At 67.0% G+C, this 17,940-nt stretch overlaps 1 protein-coding gene across 4 annotated transcripts in view; it reads left to right on the top strand.

Annotated features, from left to right (window-relative positions):
• The window catches only part of CELSR2 (cadherin EGF LAG seven-pass G-type receptor 2), a 71,352-nt gene that overhangs the window by 49,028 nt on the left and 4,384 nt on the right, over nt 1-17,940 (top strand). For 3 of the 4 annotated variants that reach the window (XM_037884986.2, XM_037884989.2, XM_037884988.2), the window contains exons 10-30: nt 203-388; nt 1,684-1,797; nt 2,397-2,571; nt 2,966-3,107; nt 4,700-4,820; nt 5,566-5,749; nt 6,513-6,614; nt 6,808-6,902; nt 8,611-8,820; nt 9,525-9,708; nt 10,447-10,590; nt 11,238-11,424; nt 11,891-12,058; nt 12,186-12,312; nt 12,669-12,869; nt 13,168-13,342; nt 14,469-14,581; nt 15,567-15,646; nt 16,299-16,425; nt 16,850-16,972; nt 17,703-17,833. In XM_037884986.2, coding sequence (XP_037740914.1) covers nt 203-388; nt 1,684-1,797; nt 2,397-2,571; nt 2,966-3,107; nt 4,700-4,820; nt 5,566-5,749; nt 6,513-6,614; nt 6,808-6,902; nt 8,611-8,820; nt 9,525-9,708; nt 10,447-10,590; nt 11,238-11,424; nt 11,891-12,058; nt 12,186-12,312; nt 12,669-12,869; nt 13,168-13,342; nt 14,469-14,581; nt 15,567-15,646; nt 16,299-16,425; nt 16,850-16,972; nt 17,703-17,833 — 3,089 coding nt within the window. The remainder of the gene's footprint in view (nt 1-202; nt 389-1,683; nt 1,798-2,396; nt 2,572-2,965; nt 3,108-4,699; nt 4,821-5,565; nt 5,750-6,512; nt 6,615-6,807; nt 6,903-8,610; nt 8,821-9,524; nt 9,709-10,446; nt 10,591-11,237; nt 11,425-11,890; nt 12,059-12,185; nt 12,313-12,668; nt 12,870-13,167; nt 13,343-14,468; nt 14,582-15,566; nt 15,647-16,298; nt 16,426-16,849; nt 16,973-17,702; nt 17,834-17,940) is intronic. The other variant, XM_037884991.2, reaches the window with a different exon arrangement.

Consider the following 17,940-nt stretch of genomic DNA (forward strand, 5'->3'; position numbering starts at 1 on the left):
TCTCTACTCCCTGCTCCCCCCACTGCCCCCTGCCCCCCACATACCCCCCTCCCACTCCACTCTCCCACTGCCCCTCTACTCCCTGCTCCCCCCACTGCCCACTGCTTCCCCCCGCACCCTCCCCCGTTCCTGCCCCACTGCCCCCCGGCCCCCTACTCCCCTCACTGCCCCCGCCCCCTCTGATGGCCCCCGTTTCTTCCAGCTGAGCGAGGGGCACGTGCTGATGAGTGTCTCCCAGCCTGGCGGCCGTGGCTGGGCGCTCCGGCTGCGCCAGGTGAAGGTGAATGATGGCGGCTGGCATCACTTGCAGCTGGAGCTGCGGCCCGGGCGGGAGAGCGCGGAGGCCGAGGGCCTGGCTGTCCTGTCCCTCGACTACGGCCTGCACCAGGTGCGGGGGCTGGCGGGCACAGAGCTGGGCATGGAGGATGCAGAGCAGCGGGTGGGGCCGAGACAAACCGGGGGCTGGGACAAAGGGGGTCTGGGCAGGATAAGGGGGGAGGGGTGGAAGGGGGGCTGGGTGAAGGGTGGGGGCCAGGATGGGGGGCTAGGCAAGGTGTGAGGGGGGAGGAGGGGGGGAGGTGCAGGGGGGAAGAGGCGTGGAGGCAAGGCATGTGGGGTGTGATGGGCCCTGGGGGAGGCTGTAGGGGGCAGGATGGGGGGCTGGGCAAGGCGTGGGGGAGCGGGCGTTAGTCACTGTCGTTCCTTTAAACCTTGTGCCTGTTTCTTCACATTTGAACTGAATTTTGGGGCCAACAACAGAGCCAGGGTGAGAGCAACAAAGACACCCTGGGCTCCCCGCTCCACCGACGCCCCTCAGCCCCTACCCGCAGCCCCTTCAATCCCACCCCTGGGCTCCCCCGCAGCTCTGCCGGTGCCCCTCGCTCCCGACCCGCAGCCCCCTCAATCCCACCCCTGGGCTCCCCACTCCACCGGCGCCCCTCAGCCCCGACCCGCAGCCCCCTCAATCCCAGCCCTGGGCTCCCCCGCAGCTCTGCCGGTGCCCCTCACTCCCAACCCGCAGCCCCCTCAATCCCAGCCCTGGGCTCCCCACTTCACCAGCACCCCTCAGCCCCTACCCGCAGCCCCCTCAATCCCAGCCCTGGGCTCCCCCGCAGCTCTGCCGGTGCCCCTCACTTCCGACCCGCAGCCCCCTCAATCCCAGCCCTGGGCTCCCCATTCCACCGGCGCCCCTCAACCCCGACCCGCAGCCCCCTCAATCCCAGCCCTGGGCTCCCCACTTCACCAGCGCCCCTCAGCCCCGACCCGCAGCCCCCTCAATCCCAGCCCTGGGCTCCCCCGCAGCTCTGCCGGTGCCCCTCGCTCCCGACCTGCAGCCCCCTCAATCCCACCCCTGGGTTCCCCTGCAGCCCTGCCGGTGCCCCTCACTCCCGACCCGCAGCCCCCTCAATCCCAGCCCTGGGCTCCCCCCACCCCCCAGCTCTGCCGATGCCTCTCACTCCCGCCCGACAGCCCCCGCCCTGCTCTCCCAGCCCTGGGCTCCCCCCAGCTCTGCTGGTGCCCCTCACTCCTGACCTGCAGCCCCCTCAATCCCATCCCTGGGCTCCCCCCACCCCCCAGCTCTGCCGGTGCCCCTCGCTCCCGCCCGACAGCCCCCGCCCTGCTCTCCCAGCCCTGGGCTCCCCGAGCTCCGCAGGGCCCAGCGCTCACCGGTCTCTCTGGCAGGTGCTGGAGGTCGTCGGCAGCGAGCTGCAGGGGCTGAAGCTGGGGAACCTGAGCGTGGGCGGCGTGGCGGGCGCGGGGGGCCGGGTGCAGCAGGGATTCCGCGGCTGCATGCAGGTACCGGGGGGCGCCGGGCGGTTCGTACCCTCCTCTGGGTGCCAGCCGGGGGATGGGCCCATCCGGCTGGGACTGGCACCTGGGCGGGCAGGTAATGGCAGCATCACGGCCAGACCTACAGCCCCTGGCTCTCGGGCAGCCCCACCGCTGTCCGCGGGCACCCGCCGGCCCAAGTCCCAGGGTCAGACTGTGGCCTCCTCTAGTGGCCAGTCCTGGCAGCTACAGCTGGGGGCTGGTTTCCATCCTCTGCTGCTGGGTCTGGGGTACAGCATGAAACACGCAAACAAGGGGGTGATGGGGGAACCCTGCCCCCTGCTGGGGGGCTGCCAGGGAGGCTCCAGGCCGATTCTTGGGGGGGCTCTGAGCTGATTCTTGGTGGGCTGTGGGCTCGTTCTGGGGGGAGGGGGTCTGTGCCCGTTCTCAGTGGTGCTCCAGGTCTGTTCTCGGGGGGGCTCTGGGCTGATTCTCCGGGGCTCTGGGCCCGTTCTGGGGCGGGGGGCTCTAGGCCCATTCTCGGGGGGGCTCCGGGCCCACTCTGAGGGGGGCAGAGGGGGGCGGGGCCAATGCCAGGCTCACCGGAGCCCCTCGTGCCCTGGCAGGGGGTGCGGATCGGCGAGACGTCGGCCAGTGCCGTGGCCCTGAACGTGAACCAGGCCGAGCGGGTGAGCGTGGAGCACGGCTGCAGCGTCCCTGACCCCTGCGACTCCAGCCCCTGCCCGGCCAACAGCTACTGCAACGACGACTGGGACAGCTTCTCCTGCAGCTGTGACCCAGGTGAGGGGCAAGACCTGGGCCGGGGGCAGTGTTCCCTGCCCTGCAGTGCCCACGCCAGGGGGGTCACATGCTGCCTGGTGATCCCTGTGCCTCTTCAGGGGTATTTGCCCCGCCCCAGTACAGCCCCCAGGAGCCCCTTGGGATCAGCGGGGCACATCTCAGCCAGGCTGGGGAGCCGTGGGGCGCTCAGGCCAGCAGCTCTGGGGCTGATCACACGCAAGGGGCACCCCAAGGCTGGCCAGCCCCCTGGAGGACAGCTCCGGCCAAGGCCGCCCGGCTGTGCTGCACGCAGAGCATCACTCCTTCTCAGCCAGCAGGGGCAGGCGGCCGTGGGAGCCCCGGGCTGGGGCATTGGGACACTGAACCTCCAGGCATCTCCTCCTTCCTGCCCCAGGTTATTATGGAGACAGCTGTGCCCACGTGTGTGCCCTCAACCCCTGTGAGCACCAGGCCACGTGCACTCGCAAGCCCAGCGCCCCGCACGGCTACATCTGCGAGTGTCCCCCCAGCTACTTCGGCCCCTACTGCGAAAACAAGTGAGATGCCGGGACGCGGGGCGTGCGTCTGCCGTGCACGTGGACGCGCTGTGTGGGCACAGGACTGGTGTGCGCACACAGTGTGTGTGTGGGGGTGCGCAGTGCAGGTGTGTGCAGGGAGTGTGAGTGTGTGTGTGCGTGCAATGCAGAGCTATGGAGTGAGTGTGCATGCCCTATGCAGGTATATTCAGTAAATGTGTGTGTGTGGCTGTGTGTAGTGTTCGTGTACACTCAGGGTGTGTGTGTGCGGTGTTCGTGTACACTCAGTGTGGGTGTGTGCATGCTGTACAGGCACACGCACTGCACCTATATGCTGTGTGCACACCTAGTAGAAATGTATGTAGCATGTGTGTGTGCATGGCATGTGGGTGTACTCAGTGATTGTGTGTGTGTGTGCAGTGCAGGTGTATGCAGTCAGCGTGTGTGCCGTGCAGGTGTTCACAATGAGTGTGTGTACAGTGTGTGTGTGCAGTGCAGATGTACAGTGTTCGTGTGCGCTGTGCAGGTTATGCAGTGATTGTGTATGTGTGTGCATGTGCACAGTGAGTGTGCGTGCAGTGCAGGTGTGTGCTGGGTGTGCGTGCAGTGCAGATGTAGGCAATGAGTGTGCGTGCAGTTCAGGTGTACGCTGGGTGTACATTAGGGTTGTGTGCAGTGCAGGTGTATGAAGGGTGTACATTGGGGGTGCTTAGAGTGCAGGGGTATGCTGGGTGTGCATGCAGTGTAGGTGTGTCACGGCGTGTGGGGGAGTCCAGGCCCTGCACCCCTCTTCCTGGGATTCACTGAGACTCTCAGCCAGCCAGTAAAACGGCAGGTTTATTGGACAACAGGAACACAGTCCAAAACAGAGGTTGTGGGTACACCCAGGACCCCTCAGTCAAGTCCTTCTGGGGGAGCAGGAAGCTTAGACCCCAGCCCTGGGGTTCCCTGCATTCCTCCACCCAGCCCCAAACTGACTAATCCCCCCAGCAGGTTCCCTCCTGCAGCCTCCGTTCACATTCCCGGGCAGAGGGGTCACCTCCCCCTCCCCCTCCCGGCTCAGGTGACAGGCTCTCAGGTCTCCCATCCCCAGGGCACATTCCCAGGTGAACACTCCCCCCTCCCTGCTGCGTCACAAGGTATATGCTGGTGTAGGTTGGGGGTGGTTCAATGCAGGTGTACGCTGGTGTACGTTGGGGGGGTGTGCAGTGCAAGCATACCCTGGGTGTACGCTGTGTGTGCATGCAGTGAAGGTGTATGCTAGGTGTGCGTGAGGGTTGGTGTACGCCGGGAGTGCGTGCAGTGCAGGTGTACGCTGAGTGTACACTGGGGGTGCATGCAGTGCAGGTGTGTGCAGTGCCTATGCAGTGAGTGTGCCAGGCGTGTGTGGGAGTGGTACCCAGAGTGAGTGTGGGGGGGGGACGGTGCAGCGCACACGGGTGAGTGCCAGGTGCCCAGCGAGGGCGTGGGGGGGCAGCCTGTGGAGTGGGGAGGCAGGTAACGAAGCGGCGGCTGCTCTGCACAGGATCGACCAGCCGTGCCCAGCGAGGGCGTGGGGGGGGCAGCCTGTGGAGTGGGGAGGCAGGTAACGAAGCGGTGGCTGCTCTGCACAGGATCGACCAGCCGTGCCCGCGGGGGTGGTGGGGGCACCCCACGTGCAGCCCCTGCAACTGTGACGTCAGCAAAGGCTTCGACCCCGACTGCAACAAAACCAGTGGGGAGTGTCACTGCAGGGTGAGTGAGAGAGGCCCCACTGCAGAGGGACTGGGGGGTGCCCGCGTCAGCAGTGGGGAGATACCACTGCAGGGGAGTGGCGGGGTGCCCAGGTCAGCTGGGGGGAGATACCACTGCAGGGAGACTGGGGGCGTGCGCGGGCTAGCTGGGAGGATATACCACTGAAGGAGGATTGGGGGGTGCTCAGCCCAGCTGCGGGGGATAACACTGCTTGGGGGTGCCAGTGACCCAGGGCTCCCAGAAGGGCTCCATCAGGGGCCGGGAGTTGAGCAGCACTTGGGGCAAGGGGTTCCCATGAGGCAGGTTGGGGGCCCAGATGGAGTGTGAGACTTTTTGCCCTCTGCAGCCTTGGGGGTGGGCAGGTGGGGCTGGTCTCTGGTGGTACCTGCCCCATAGAACGGCTCTGCCCTTGGCCCCGGGCAGCAGGCAGCCGAGGGGCTGGCAGTGGGACATGGTCGGTGCAGTGCCCGCTGGCTGCATGGTGGTCCATGCGTGAGCAGAGTTTGGCGGGTCTCAGCGAGTCAGTGTCACCCACTCCAGAGCACTAACTACGCCCTGCCAGCAGCCTTAGCTGGATGGGTGGGAGCTGTTCTCCCCTCCACCGAGAGGAGCCCCATGGGGCACGGGGCAATGGGTGGATCTGGCCCTGTGGTGGCCTGTGGGCTGCCTGGTCAATAGATGGGGGTTGGCTGTGCAGGGTTGCCAGCTGCCCGCTGGGGCTAAAGTCCTGTGTTCTGCCCCCTAGGAGAATCACTACTGCCCGCTGGCCAGCGACTCCTGCCTGCTGTGCGACTGCTACCCCACGGGCTCCCTGGCGCGGCTCTGTGACCCCGAGACAGGGCAGTGCCAGTGCAAGCCAGGCGTCATCGGGCGACGCTGCGACCGCTGTGACAACCCCTTTGCCGAGGTCACCGCCAACGGCTGCGAAGGTCAGACCAGCCCCTGTGGCACGGCGGGCGTGGTCCCCAGGGCATGGCAGGGATTGGCCCCCAGGGCCCGGCCCCCAGGGCACAGCGGGTGCGGCCCCCATGGCATGGCAGGGCCCAGCCTCCAGGGCATGGCGGGACATGGTCCCCAGGGCGAGGTGGGGCACAGACCCCATGGCATGTCTGGCACAACCCTGAGGGAGGGGCAGGACACAACTGCCAGCATGAGGCGGGGTGTGGCCCCCCAGGGCGCGGCAGGGTCCAGCACCACTCAGGATGCCAGTGGGGGGCATGCCCAGGACACAGGATTTCGACTGGGGGCAGTGTGGGGGGAACGGCCACCCCAGGAGGGAAATAAAGGAGACTCTGGGGGGCCAGAGTCAGCTGGGGGCTGAATGGACCATAACCCCTGAGCTGTGGGCACCCTGCCCCCCCCCACGCTGGCGAAGGGGTGCCTGGGCCGCTGGCTGCCAAGGTCTCCCAGCCAGGATGTGGGCCAAGGCCCCAGGTGATGTCCCATCCCCCCATCCATTGTTATCCAGACTCCCCATGGACCCCGCTGCCTGCCCACCGCCCGGCAGGCCCTTGTCCAGGCGGGGTCTGTGATCGCAACCCCCCAACCCAGGGCTGTCCCGTGGCCCCTGTGCCCCCCAGCCAGGGTTCTCCTGATCACACTGCGGTAAACTGGGCCCCTGGACCTGCCCAGCTGGGGGCACTTGCTGGGCGCCCCGGGGCTCTCGCTCTGATTTGCCTCTTTGCCGTGCAGTGAATTATGACAGCTGCCCCCGTGCCATCGAAGCCAACATCTGGTGGCCCCGCACCCGCTTTGGGCTGCCCGCCGCATCACCCTGCCCCCGCGGATCCTTGGGTAACTATGTGCCGCTGCGACGGGAGACGGTGCTCGATGCGCCCTCATGCCATGGCTGCAGCGTGATGCCCTGTGCCTGCCTGCCCAAACGCTAGGGGTGCAGGACGGCGCTGAGTCTCCGGCCCGTGCTGGCAGCAGGGGCTGGTGGGCAGGGCCGGGGCCCCCCACGGTGACCCCTGCTCTCTTCCCGCAGGCACTGCGGTGCGGCACTGTGATGAGCACAAGGGCTGGCTGGCTCCCAACCTCTTCAACTGCACCTCGCTGCCCTTCGCCCAGCTCCAGAGCCTGGTGAGTGGCATCTGCCCAGCGCCCACAGAGCCGGGGAGCCCAGCCCCAGCCCTGCCAGGGCCCCCGTGGCAGCTCCCAGCGCCCTGGCTGTGACTCCTGGGGGCCCCAGCATGCACTGCTCCACCTGGCGAGGCGAGTCCTGGGGTGCTCCCTGTACAGGCAGCCCCAGGTGTCATTGATGCCGGACTTGGCTCCCCAGTGCCAGGCGCTTTGGACGAGGTCGTGTTGTGCTCTCGGCCAGCCCCAGTGCAGGGGCCGTCGGTGCTGCCAGACTCCCCTTGCCCTGCCCCACACTTCATCCTGGCCCCCCAGTTCTGTCCCCAGCCCCCCTCAGGCTTTACCTCCTCTCCCAGGATGGGGGTGCTGGGGGCTCCTCTCCCCCACCAGGCCAGTGGCATCTTCAGGGGTCTTCACACCCCTCTGCCTCTGCCCAGGCCAAGTGGGTGGGGGGGCCGATGAGCTGCCCTGTCACTCACTATGGAGGGGGCTGACCCGCTGGGCTGTTTAGTGCCCCCCCATGGGAACGGTATCGGGGGGGAGCTCTGCCAGCTTCCTGCAGCAGCTCTGATTGGCTGCCCTTTCCCAGGAGATGGGGCAGTGGGGAAGGCAGCGAATCAGAGGGGGTTTTCCCACAAGCTGACCAGTCCCATCCTTGAGGAGGACATCATGACAGCTAAACTGGGAGGAGAGGTAGATATGCTGGAGGGTAGGGATAGGATACAGAGGGCCCTAGACAAATTAGAGGATTGGGCCAAAAGAAATCTGATGAGGTTCAACAAGGACAAGTGCAGAGTCCTGCACTTAGGATGGAAGAATCCAATGCACCGCTACAGACTAGGGACCGAATGGCTCGGCAGCAGTTCTGCAGAAAAGGACCTAGGGGTGACAGTGGACGAGAAGCTGGATATGAGTCAACAGTGTGCCCTTGTTGCCAAGAAGGCCAATGGCATTTTGGGATGTATAAATAGGGACATTGCCAGCAGATCGAGGGACGTGATCGTTCCCCTCTATTCGACATTGGTGAGGCCTCATCTGGAGTACTGTGTCCAGTTTTGGGCCCCACACTACAAGAAGGATGTGGAAAAATTGGAAAGAGTCCAGCGAAGGGCAACAAAAATGATGAGGGGTCTGGAACACATGAGTTATGAGGAGAGGCTGAGGGAACTGGGATTGTTTAGTCTGTGGAAGAGAAGAATGAGGGGGGATTTGATAGCTGCTTTCAACTACCTGAAAGGGGGTTCCAAAGAAGATGGATCTAGACTGTTCTCAGTGGTGGCAGATGACAGAACAAGGAGTACTGGTCTCAAGTTGCAGTGGGGGAGGTTTAGGTTGGATATTAGGAAAAACTTTTTCACTAGGGGGTGGTGAAACACTGGAATGCGTTACCTAGGGAGGTGGTAGAATCTCCTTCCTTAGATATTTTTAAGGTCAGGCTTGACAAAGCCCTGGCTGGGATGATTTAGTTGGGGATTGGTCCTGCTTTGAGCAGGGGGTTGGACTAGAACCTCCCGAGGTCCCTTCCAACCCTGATATTCTATGATTCTACAGCTAGGCTCCCTTGGGACTCCCCTGCCTCCCCAGCGCCCGGCCCTGAGCCCCCAGGCCGTATTCAGTCTGAGGCCCCCTGCTGCCCCGGTGCTGAGCCCCAAGGCTACGTTCAGTGCCCCTCCCCGGTGCCCAGCACTGACGACTGCCTTGCCTGGCGCAGGCGGAGCGGCTGCTGCGGAACGAGTCACTCCTGGACCTGGGGCTGGCGCAGCGGGTGGCCCTGCAGCTGCACAATGCCACCCAGCACACAACCAGCTACTTCGGCAGCGACGTGCGGGTGGCGTACCAGCTCTGTGCCCGCCTCCTGCAGCACGAGAGCCACCAGCAAGGCTTCGGCCTGGCTGCCACACAGGACGTCCACTTCACCGAGGTGCCAGCGGGTCGGGAGAGTGGCTGGGGTGGCGCGGGGAAGCCCTGCCAGGCGGGCACAGGGGTGGGGGCTTCAGGTAGCATTTGCCAGGGAGGGAAGGACCTTGGTGCCCCTGCTCCTGGGCACGAGGGGCTTGTTGTGATCAGAGGACGGTCCCCTGCTGGGGCCACGCACATACCCCATGGGAAAGTGGCCCCATGGAGCTGGAGACTGACCCCATGCAAAGCAGCCAGCCTGGGGACCTGGGAAAGAATCTGGGCACGCCATGCCTGTCCAGGCTGCCCCTGGGCACAGGCACAGGGGGCTGACGGAAAGGATGTGGGGTCCCAGTGTCGCTTGATGCAGGCTGCCCAGGGGACTCCAGGGGCTCTTGTGGCCCGGGGCAGGTGATTCCCCCTCACACCCACGAGCAAAACACCCAGCTGGGGAGATGGGCCAGGGAGGGTCCCACAGGGGCAGGTGGGTCCCACAGGTCAGGCAGGGCCCCAGACACTCTGACTCCATGGGGCTGGATCCTCAGGTGGCCCCATTGAGACCCGAACTGTGACTTTGGCTCAGCCCCAGAGGGGTGGGACCAGGGGCTTGGTCACCATGGCGATGAGCCTGCCACAGTGCCGAGCCAGGCCCGTGGTCTGGACCCCCACCCGGGGGTGCCCAGTGTGTCAGCCCAGCAGGGCCCCATGCTCATGGTGCCCCCCCTGCAGAACCTGCTGCAGGTGGGCAGTGCCCTGCTGGGCCCCAGCAACAAGCGCCACTGGGAGCTGATCCAGCAGACGGAGGGCGGCACGGCCTGGCTGCTGAAGTGCTACGAGGATTATGCCAGCACCCTGGCCCAGAACCTGCGCCAGACCTACCTGAGCCCCTTCACCCTCGTCACGCCCAACATCGGTGAGGGCGGTGCACTGGAGGCGTGGCTGTCGCGTGGGGGCGTGGCTGTCGAGTGGGGGGTGTGGCTGTCATGTGGGGGCGTGGCTGTCGCGTGGGGGTGTGGCTGTCGCCTGGGGGCGTGGCTGTCGCCTGGGGGGCGTGGCTGTTGTGTGGGGGGCGTGGCTGTTGCATGGGGGTGTGGCTGTCAAGTGGGGGGTGTGGCTGTCGCCTGGGGGAGTGGCTGTCGTGTGGGGAGCGTGGCTGTCGTGTGGGGGGCGTGGCCGTCGTGTGGGGGCGTGGCTGTCGTGTGGAGGGCGTTGCTGTTGTGTGGGGGGCGTGGCTGTCGTGTGGGGGGCGTGGCCGCCGTGTGGGGGGCGTGGCCGTCGTGTGGGGGTGAGGCTGTCGCGTGAGGGCGTGGCTGTCGTGTGGGGGACGTGGCTGTCACGTGGGGGCTTGGCTGCTGCATCACGGGGCGCAGGCTGCTGTGCCCAGGAGCTGGAAGGGGAGCCCGAGCACGTGAGGGAGCCCAGCCTGGCGCCAGGCCACATTCGGCTGCCCAGCCTTATCCACCCCATGGCCCGCTCCTGACCAGTCCCTGGCCGGGGAGGGTGGGTACTCGGCGCCCCCGTGGCTGGGCCTGGGAGTCTCCAGGGCTCCCAGAATCGTGGCCCTACGTTGGCCTGGCGCCAGCGCGGGCAGGAGGGTGGGGTGAGCTCGTCGGGGGAGGCCCAGGCCCTCATGAGGGGGTCTCTCCGCCAGTCATCTCTGTAGTGCGGCTGGACAAGGAGAACTTCGCTGGCGCCAAGCTGCCCCACTACGAGGCGCTGCGGGGCGAGAAGCCCGCGGACCTGGAAACCACCGTGATCCTCCCCGAAACCGTCTTCCGGGCGCCTGAGGGCAAAGGTGAGTCAGTGACAGCTGGGATTGAGGGGGCTGCGGGTCGGAAGCGAGGGGCACCGGCAGGGCTGGGGGGAGCCCAGGGCTGGGATTGAGGGGGCTGCGGGTCGGGAGTGAGGGGCACCGGCAGGGCTGTGTGGGAGCCCAGGGCTGGGATTGAGGGGGCTGCGGGTCGGGAGTGAGGGGCACCGGCAGGGCTGTGGGGGAGCCCAGGGCTGGGATTGAGGGGGCTGCGGGTCGGAAGCGAGGGGCACCGGCAGGGCTGGGGGGAGCCCAGCGTTGGGATTGAGGGGGCTGCGGGTCGGGAGTGAGGGGCACCGGCACGGCTGGTGGGGAGCCCAGCGTTGGGATTGAGGGGGCTGCGGGTCGGGAGTGAGGGGCACCGGCAGGGCTTGGGGGGAGCCCAGGGCTGGGATTGAGGGGGCTGCGGGTCGGGAGTGAGGGGCACCGGCAGAGCTGTGGGGGAGCCCAGGGCTGGGCTGTAATCCTAGACCCGCTGCAGCCCTGGGGGAACGTGGCACAACCTGGCGCTGTCTGTGGGCGCCGGCCTGTATTGCAGGGAGTGCGGCGTGACTGGTCCTTGCCTAGGTCCGTGCTGCCCTCGTGGGAGCAAGGTCCGGCCCTGCTCTCACCTACCATGATTCTCCCTCCAGACCCGCTCGTGGTCAGCGCCAAGCTGCCCCCCAGCTCCGCAGAGGAGGAGGAGGAGCCGGCGCTGGTGACCCGGCACAAGAGGCATCCGGAGCTGAGTGAGGGCCAGGCCGTGGCCAGCGTCATTATCTACCGCACGCTGGCGGGGCTGCTGCCAGAGCAGTACGACACGGACAAGCGGAGCCTGCGGTACCCACGGCGCTGGGGAGAGGTTCCCGGGGGGGGGGCGTTGGGGAGAGGAGCTGGGAGGTGCTGGGGAGAAGACGGTGCGAGGTGGGGCACAGAGAGGCAGTGAAGGCCCCTGTTTACCCTCAGCCAACCTGCCATGGCCCTGCCCTGTGGGGTCCCCAGGGGAACTTGGTCTCCACGGCCCCGCTGGGAACTGGGCTTGGACCCTCCCCCATCTCCTCTGGCAGATAGCTGTGGCGGGGAGGGGAGGTGCAGGTGGGATGCAGGTAGCTGGGGGGGGGTGGCAGAGGCGCAGGGGGACAGGTAGCTGTGGCGGGGGGCACATGCGGGGGCAGGTAGCTGGGGGGGTTGCAGAGGCGCAGGGGGAAAGGTGGGTGGGCAGATAGCTGGGGGGCTGTTGCTGGGGCCGAGGCGAGTGAGGCGGGGCACGTGGCGCTGGGTCCCACTGTGCCAGCTGTTCCCGCAGGGTCCCCAAACGGCCCATCATCAACACGCCGGTGGTGAGCATCATGGTGCACGACGAGGAGCAGCGGGGGCCGCGGGCACTGGAGAAGCCCATCACCGTGCAGTTCCGGCTGCTGGAGACGGAGGAGCGCTCCAAGCCCATCTGCGTCTTCTGGAACCACTCCATACTGTGAGTACCCCGGGCTGGGCCCAGCACCCCCAGCCCTCCCACCTGCGGGGGGGCTCTGGGCTCGCAGGCCTGTTACCCCACCGGGGTCCCCCAGAACGCCCCCGACTCCGGCTCTCCTGCTCCCCAGGCCTGGTGGGGCGGGCGGCTGGTCGGCCAGGGGCTGTGAGCTGGTCTTCAGGAACCAGAGCCACGTCAGCTGCCAGTGCAGCCACATGACCAGCTTTGCCGTGCTGATGGACATCTCCAGGAGAGAGGTGAGCGGGCAGTGGGCGGGGCCCCAACCCAGGGGCGGAGCCATGGGCGGGGTCACAGTGTTAGAGGTGAGAGGGGGCGGAGCCCAGACAGCCGGGGGGCAGAGCCATGGGCAAGGCCACAGTATGAAAGGAGGGATGGGGTGGGGTGGGGCCCCATCCCCCAGGGAGTGCAGCTATGGGTGGGCCCACAGTGTGAGGGGTGAGAGGGGGAGGAGCCCCATTCCCAAGGAGGTGGAGCCATGGGTGGAGCCCCGTGTGAGAGAGGGCGGGGCTATGGTGATCTCTGAGCCCTGAGCTGGTTGGGGGGCAGGGCCTGTGTGCTGGTTGCTGCCCAACGAGCCCCCTTTGCCCCCCAGAACGGGGAGATCCTGCCGCTGCAGACCATCACCTACGCCTCCGTGGCCGTGACGCTGGGCAGCCTCCTGCTCACCTTCCTGGTGCTGGCCGGCCCGCGGGCCCTGCGTGGCAACCAGCACAGCATCCGCAAGAACACCGCCACCGCCCTCTTCCTCGCCGAGCTCGTCTTCCTGCTGGGCATCAACCAGGCCGACATCCCCGTGAGCCTGCGGGCGGGCGCTGCGGGGGGCTGGGCTGGCGGGGGACCCTCCTGCGGCGCGACTGGCCCGGGGTGGGGCGCTGAGCAGGCGGCGGCTGGGCTGGGCCCGGGGCCCTGTGAATGGGGCCCCGGCGGGGCTGACTGAGCCCAGGCATGGAGGCCCTGCAGGGTGCAGTCTCCTAGCTGGGGGCAGCAGGGCGCCCCAGAGCCTGTGGGGCGCACGGTAACCCGGGTGTCCTGGGGCCTTTCCCCGGCTGTGCCGGCTCCCCCTGCCCCCTAACGCCCGGCCCTCCCCGCAGTTTGCCTGCACCGTGATCGCCATCCTGCTGCACTTCTTCTACATGTGCACCTTCGCCTGGCTCCTGCTGGAGGCGCTGCACCTCTACCGCATGCTGACCGAGGTGCGGGACATCAACCATAGCCCCATGCGCTTCTACTACATGGTGGGCTGGGGCGTGCCAGCCTTCATCACAGGTGAGCCCCGGCGCTGCCCCGCCTCCCTGCTGGGGCTCCGCTGTCCGCCGCTGGGCAAGGCAGGGAGGGGAGCGCTCTCGGCAGGCTGGTAGGAGCAGGGCGCCCCCACCCCCACGCTGGCTGGGAGTTCGGCACTGAGCCCGCACCACCCAGTTATCTTTCTAGTGTGAATTCCTCTGGAGTCACAGACCGTCCCCTTGGGCACTCCGCTCTGTCACCACCCCGGTGAGCCGGCCTTTGTGGTGGCTGGTCCCTCACGCCACAGATCACAGCGAGGTTCAGGTCACTCCCGTCCCAAAGGACCAGTCACTCACTCAGGTCAGCTGCACCTCAGATCTCACCCCAAAGACAGGGCTTGCAGCGAAACCTCTAACAAACTATCTACAGAGTCATTAGCTAGGAAAAGGTAACGAGGGTTACTGATGAGGTTACAGCAGGTAACAGAGATACACAAACGAGTTCCAACCTTACGGTTCAAAAGGTAACAGAGGCTTCTCTGGGAAGCCAGCTCTGTGTCCTTTAGGGCTAACCCAGGCTAAGCAGCCGGACATCTCTTGCGTATGCCTACAAACACTTGGCCCCCCAGCGTCCAAGCAGCTCAAAGATCCCAGGTCCCTTTCGTTTGGGGGTTTGATTCCCCCCCACCATGTGCTCTAAACTGCAAACTCAGCAGCTGGGGGGAACCCACTCCCCTGACTCCTCTTCTGTCCTCTCGCTGACGGTACGTAGGGATGATCCAGTGGCAGGTCTGGTATCCGTGGACCTCTCCCGTGGGGCAGGGCGTCACCCCTTCCTTGGCGCCCAGCCCTTTGCACTAGCTAACGTCTCTCCAGGCTGCTGGGTCCCACGGGCTCATGATCCGACCCCTCAGATGTCACCGCCCGATAAGGGATACAGCCGCTCTGGGTGAGAACGCTCCCAAGCACTCCGGGAAGACTGACCGCATCCTTCCCATTCTGCTCCCTGGTTAACACCGGGCCGATCGGTCCGTGTTCAGGGGAGACACGGGGCCCTTGGCATGGGTGGCACCTGGTCTGCCAGCGGCGCAGAGGGCTCATGGGTTGCTGGCTCCTCCGTACTCTGCCAGGATGGGATGTGATGAGCCATGTGGCTCCTCTCTTCACAGGACTGGCCGTGGGGCTGGACCCTGAGGGCTACGGGAACCCCGATTTCTGCTGGCTCTCCATCTATGACACGCTGGTCTGGAGCTTCGCCGGGCCCATCGCCTTCGCCGTCTCAGTGCGTATGGGGGCAGCAGGGCTCGGAGGCTAGTGCATGGGGCTGGGGAGACACGGGGAGGATCAGAGGGCAGCAAGACCAACAGCAGCATGGTCTGGCCCGGGTACCCCCAGTCTCCTTGCAGTGGTATCTCCCCCCAGCTGACCCAGGCACACCCCCCCAGTGCCTCTGCAGTGGTATCTCCCTCACTCACCCTGCCGTGAGTCTCCCCTGGGCAGTGGGGTCGAAGCCTTTGCTGACGTCACAGTTGCAGGGGCTGCACGTGGGGTGCCCCCAACACCCCCGCGGGCACGGCTGGTCGATCCTGTGCAGAGCAGCCGCCGCTTCGTTACCTGCCCCCCAGTGCACAGGCTGCCCCCCCCACGTCCTCGCTGGGCACCCGGCACTGACCCGCGTGCGCTGCACCGCCCCCCCTCACTCTGGTTGGGGGGAGACTAGGAGTCAGGACTCCTAGCTCCTATCCCTGCTCTTGGGGGGGTGTCTAGTGGTTAGAGCAGGGGGGTTGGGAGCCAGGACTCCTGGGTTCTCTTCCCAGGCCAGTCACTGACTTTCTGTTTGACCTGGGACAGGCCTCTTTGCCTCTCAGTGCCTCAGTTTCCCCGCTCAGGTCCCCTGCTGGGGAGAGCCATGAGGGGCGAGGGGAGGGCCTGGGCCATGCAGACCTGCTGCTCTTCCTCCCACTGGCCTCCAGACTCCTCCTGTCACGTGGGGGCAGGAAGGGAACCCCCTCACTATGGGTTCCTTGAAAGTGTCCCAGCTCCGCCGGACCAGGGCTCTGACCCAGGGGCTGCTTCCCATGGCTCATGCCTGCGCAAGCGCATCCTGCCAAGAAACAGCCTCCTTCTGCCTGGGTGGGGGCCTTGGGCTGGGGCCCTGCCGGGGGGCCTTGGGCTCCGCACTACAGCCACTTGGGCAGACTGTGGGGAGGGGCTGGGGGACCCTGGGCCCTCCCTCCTGTTGCTGACCCACCCTCTCCCCCGCGCAGACGAGCGTCTTCCTCCACATCCTGGCCACCAAAGCCGCCTGCCTGGCCCAGGAGCGGGGCTTCGAGAAGAGGGGCCCAGTGTGAGTCTTACCCCCCGCCCCCCCCCAGGCAGCGCTGGCTGGCAGGGCAGCACGGGAGGTGCTGACTGAGGCCTGCTCCCAGGGGGAGGGAACTGGGGGGGTGTTTCTCGGGGGGAGGGGTCGGTGCAGGCAGGGTTGGTGTGGGGGTGGGCAGGGGAGGGGTTTGTGTGGGCATGGGCAGGGGTCAGTGTGTTACGAAGCGTGGGGGAGTCAGAGCCCTGTACCCCCACTTCCTGCGATTCACATTCACCGTGACTCTCAGCCGGCCAGTAGAACAGAAGGTTTATTAGAGACGACAGGAACACAGTCCAGACCAGAGCTTGCAGGCCTAAACAGGACCTTCTGGGGGGTGGGGAGCTTCGACCCCCTTCTCTGGGGCTCTCCCCTCTTCCCCAGCCAACTCCCCACTGAAAAACCCCTTCAGCGTCTCACCCAGCCTCCCTCAGCTCCCCCCCAGCCTTTGTCCAGTTTTACCTCCCCCATCCCCCTCCTGGCTCAGGTTAGAGGCTCTCAGGGCTCCCATCCCCAGTGAACCCCCCCGCCACATTCCCAGGTCAACGCTCCCCCTCCCTGCTGCGTCCCACAGTGCGGGAGGGGTCGGTGTGGGCGGGGTCGGCATCTCTGGCCTGGCCTGACCCCTCTGCCCGCACAGGTCGGGGCTGCGGGCGGCATTCCTGGTGCTGCTGCTGGTTAGCGCCACGTGGCTCCTGGCCCTGCTCTCCGTCAACAGCGACGCCATCCTCTTCCACTACCTCTTCGCCGGCTTCAACTGCCTGCAGGTACGGCAGGGCAGGGGCGGGGCCTTTTCCGCAGCAGGGGTGGGGGTCTCCCCCGTTGGGCCCAGGAGCCGAGCCTGTGTAGAGGTGGCACGGAGGCCCCAGCAGCCCGGCGCGGCCCTCTTGGCTCCGAGCTGGCGGGGCCTGTGCCCGGCCCTGTGGTGAGCCAGCTTCACACCAGGGTGCCAGGGTGGGGGTGGGGGGGTTGCGCTGTGACGGCTGGGGGGGATCCGGGCCTGGCGCAGAGGTCCCCAGTGGAGGACCCCTGTGTGGGCACCTGCCCCCAGAGCCATCACCCCCCGGCAGGAAGCGTGGCAGTACGTCAGGGCAGGGGGCCTGGCTCATGGACCCCCCTCAGCTCCATCCAGGCCCCCCGGCCCAGCTCAGCCCCAGCGGGCTCTGACCTGCCCCTCGCACCCTCCCTCAGGGCCCCTTCATCTTCCTCGCCTGCATCGTCTTCAGCAAGGACGTGAGGAAGGCTCTGAGGTTCAGCTGCAGCAAGAAGCACAGCACAGACCCCGCACTCACCACCAAATCCACCCTGACAGCGGTTAGTGCCCAGCCCCGCACAGCCGGAGTGACCGGTGCCTCGGCCTGGCTCTCTGCCCTGGGCCGCGTCATCTCTACCAGGGCTGGGCTGGCAGGGGCTGCGGGTCGGGAGTGAGGGGCACCGGCAGAGCTGGGGGGCTTGGGGGAGCCCAGGGCTGGGATAGCAGGGGGCTGCGGGTCGGGAGTGAGGGGCACCGGCAGAGCTGGGGGGCTGGGGGGAGCCCAGGGCTGGGCTGGCAGGGGCTGCGGGTCGGGAGTGAGGGGCACCGGCAGAGCTGGGGGGCTGGGGGGAGCCCAGGGCTGGGATGGCAGGGGCTGCGGGTCGGGAGTGAGGGGCACCGGCAGAGCTGGGGGGAGCCCAGGGCTGGGATGGCAGGGGCTGCGGGTCGGGAGTGAGGGGCACCGGCAGAGCTGGGGGGCTGGGGGGAGCCCAGGGCTGGGATGGCAGGGGCTGCGGGTCGGGAGTGAGGGGCACCGGCAGAGCTGGGGGGAGCCCAGGGCTGGGATGGCAGGGGCTGCGGGTCGGGAGTGAGGGGCACCGGCAGAGCTGGGGGGCTGGGGGGAGCCCAGGGCTGGGATGGCAGGGGCTGCGGGTCGGGAGTGAGGGGCACCGGCAGAGCTGGGGGACCCCAGGGCTGAGGTGCTGGGGAGGGACAGCAGGCCAAGTGGGAAGTGTCAGAGGAAGCAGCGACTCACCGTCTGCCCCCCTGTTCTCTGACCCCCGCCCCCAGGCCTACAACTGCAACGACACGTATGTGGCCGGCCGGCTGTACCACATGCCCTTCGGCGCGTCCACGGGCTCCCTGCACAGCACCGTGCGCTCAGGCAAGAGCCAGCACAGCTACCTGCCCTTCGTGCTCAGGTACCGCTCGCCCTGCCGGGGCAGCCAGCCCCCCGGGCAGCGCTGGGCCCCGTGGCTCGGGAGCCCGGCCTGGCCGGCCCTGCGTGGCTCTAGTGTCCCGCCCGTGT

Source organism: Chelonia mydas, chromosome 21 (assembly GCF_015237465.2).
Source record: "Chelonia mydas isolate rCheMyd1 chromosome 21, rCheMyd1.pri.v2, whole genome shotgun sequence".
Taxonomy (NCBI): domain Eukaryota; kingdom Metazoa; phylum Chordata; order Testudines; family Cheloniidae; genus Chelonia; species Chelonia mydas.